Source organism: Camelina sativa, chromosome 4 (assembly GCF_000633955.1).
Source record: "Camelina sativa cultivar DH55 chromosome 4, Cs, whole genome shotgun sequence".
NCBI lineage: Eukaryota > Viridiplantae > Streptophyta > Magnoliopsida > Brassicales > Brassicaceae > Camelina > Camelina sativa.
The window spans coordinates 386,662-389,549 of record NC_025688.1 but is presented as its reverse complement, the minus strand read 5'-3'; the positions used below and the strand labels follow the sequence as shown (position 1 = coordinate 389,549).

At 49.4% G+C, this 2,888-nt stretch overlaps 1 protein-coding gene across 1 annotated transcript; it reads right to left on the bottom strand.

Moving 5' to 3' along the window:
* Positions 1,662–2,627, bottom strand: LOC104783413. Its single transcript, XM_019244014.1, has 2 exons — positions 2,175–2,627; positions 1,662–2,060 (listed from the first exon to the last, which is right to left on the bottom strand). The coding sequence occupies exons 1-2, from the start codon at positions 2,625–2,627 to the stop codon at positions 1,662–1,664; spliced, it is 852 nt and encodes a 283-aa protein (XP_019099559.1).

Genomic DNA, 2,888 nt, shown 5'->3' with positions numbered 1-2,888 from the left:
TTTCAGCTCGCTCAGGACCCAGTTTTCTTCGCTTCTGCTTTATACGTCTTAATGTCGGGTCAACGTTTAGCTCGTGCGAGATTACCTCTGGACTGATACCGGGCATTTCATCTACGGACCACGCAAAGGTGGCCATATNATCAATTCTTCGTTCTGTAACGATGTATCCCAAAACTCCCCCGATGGGACTACAAAGGTGCACTTCGTGAGGTTAAGCTTCATCTCGAACTGGTTCAAGATGTCGAAGCAAACTTTCAAATCTGCGAGATGCGAGCTAACTTCCATAGACTTTACCAACATGTCGTCAATGTAGACTTCCATGGTTTTTCCGAGCTGGTGCTCAAACATTCGGTTTACTAGTCTCTGGAAGGTTGCTCCGTAATGAATGCGGTCTTTTCCTGGTCATCTGGGTTCATAAGGATTTGATTGTAACCGGAGAAGGCATCCATGAAAGACATCAGCTCGTGGCCCAAAGTGGACTCAACTAGCCTGTCGATATGCGGAAGTGGAAAGCTGTCCTTAGGGCACGCCTTATTCAAGTCGGTAAAATCGATGCAAACTCGCGATTATCCATTCTTCTTCTTGACTACCACTGTGTTCGCGAGCCATTCAGGGTACTTTACTTCGCGTATCTGCCCCGCTTTTAGTAAACGTTCCACCTCCTTGTTAACGATTTCAGCTCGCTCAGGACCCAGTTTTCTTCGCTTCTGCTTTATACGTCTTAATGTCGGGTCAACGTTTAGCTCGTGCGAGATTACCTCTGGACTGATACCGGGCATTTCATCTACGGACCACGCAAAGGTGGCCATATTTTCTTTCAGAAAGGTTACCAAACTGGCGCGGAGCTCGTCATCCAACCCAGCTCCGATCTTGATTTCCTGATCTGGAAACTTACCGTTGATGAAAATGGGCTCAGTGAGGTCGCCTTTTAATTGCTTCCGAACTGGGTTCTTCGGGACCTCGAGTTGTGGTTGCTATTGAACCAGGAGCTTGTGACTCGTGAGGTAGCAGCTCCTTGCCGTCCTTTGGCTCCCTAGAATCTCTCGAACTCCTTGCGAGGTTGGAAATTTGATGCACTGATGGTACGTCGAGGATACTTCCTTCATCTAATAGAGCCAAGGTGTTCCCATAATAATGTTATAGGCCGCAGGTCGGTCAAAGACCGTAAATTCCGCCATTTTTACCACTCCTTGAGTGGACACCGGTAGTGTTATTGTGCCCAATGACATCGATGTCTCGCTCGTGAACGTAACCAAAGGTGACGGTGGTCCCATGATGTGCTCTCTCCCGATACCCATTCTAGCAAGCGTCTCGAGGAATATCAAATCTACCGAACTCCTAGTATCTATTAGGATCCGGCACACTTCGTGGTTCGCCATGTCTAGTGATATGACGAGTGCATCGTCGTGCGGAGTGTCTAGTTCCTCGGTTTCCTTCTCAGAGAAAGTGACTTCAGGTAGGTCACTTGTTGTGACCTTAGCTCGCTTTGGCTGAGGGCTCGTGAGCTTCCGCTGATGGTCTTTGATTGCAGTGATGGAGTTTCGAAAAAGGCGCGACCCCCCCATTATGACGTCTAATCTTTTCTTAGGGGCTTTGTTCCTATCTGATTGTTTCGGTTTCTTCGAAGGTGGAGCGTCTTCGTCCACCTCGGGGGTTGTCTTCTACTCCAACTCCTCGATTGTTACATTCGGCATCTCTCCTGCCACGTACTTTTTTGCGAGAAGGTGCATCAGTTTCTTGCAGTCACGAGTGGAGTGGCTATTGGTTTTGTGGAGCTCGCAGTACGTGTCCTCATCTCGGACCCATTTGTTACTTGGGAGTACTCCACTTTTGGAACGTGGTGAAAATGGAGGTTTGGATGGCGAACTCTTTGGAGAATTCTTCTTGGGAGATTGATTGACTGCGAATGTGCCAGGTCCGGACTTCGGAGTCGTAGGTGGAGTCTTTTTAGTGGGTGCTTTGAATCGAGGTTTGCCTGCAGGTGGAACTTTATGTTTCAGTGCGGCGGCGGCCTTGTCTTCCTCTGCAATTATCCAGTTCAAAGCCCGGTCTAAGGCGTCCTGAATGGTTGGGAACCAATTTACGGTTAGCTCTTCGCGGAAACGAGATTCGTGCTAGAGGCCATTTTTTATCGCAGCCAGAGCAGTCGAGTCCGAGAGTCCTGGGATCTGAACCTGGATTTCCTTGAACTTTGTTATATAAGACCAGAGAGACTCTCCCGCATTTTGGCTCAAATTCCAAAGCTGAGCGTCTGTTACCGCGGTTTCGATTAAGCTAGAATACTCCTTAATGAAAGAGGTCGACATCTCCGTGAAGTTGTTTATGGAGCCAGCTGCTAAAGATGCGAACCAAAGTAAAGCCGGCCCGCAAAACGTCTCTGCGAAAAACTTGGAGTATCCAGCGTCTGCTTCATGAGGTTCGAGGTCTACGCGGCTAGCTGTTAACAAGAAAGTCTTAAGATGACTGGTCGGATCTCCCTTTCCCTCGTAGCTCGAGAACTTAATTTTGCCAGTATCTTTGATGCGGACTCGGGCTACTTGGTCGGAGAAAGGAGTTCGCTTTGACTCCTCGATCACTCGGAAAATATCCGAAGCTGAAGTGGTTGCATTGTGCATCACAGACCGCATGTCCCGGAAAATATCCGGAGCCGAAGTGTTTCCGCCCACAGGGGGAGGGAGACGAACTGGGACTTCGGAGGATCCAGCAATATCGAGCTGAACCGGAGTGTGGCTATCGCCGACCAGCGGTGGCGCTGCTTGAGTACTTAGCTGGGGTGGGAAAGTATTTCCCGGAGTGGAGTTTGCTACTGCAGGCTGCGTGGTGAGAGGCGGAATGACGCCAGTGAAGTCCAGAGCACGTCGGCGAGGGTTTTGATCGGAAGACAGGAG

Excerpts from the sequence above, each read along its gene's own strand:
- LOC104783413 (XM_019244014.1), bottom strand. The coding sequence starts at position 2,627 with ATGCGGTCTGTGATGCACAATGCAACCACTTCAGCTTCGGATATTTTC. Across the intron at positions 2,061-2,174 it reads CAAAGTTCAAGGAAATCCAG|GACGCCTTAGACCGGGCTTT; the intron begins GTTCAGATCCCA and ends CCAACCATTCAG.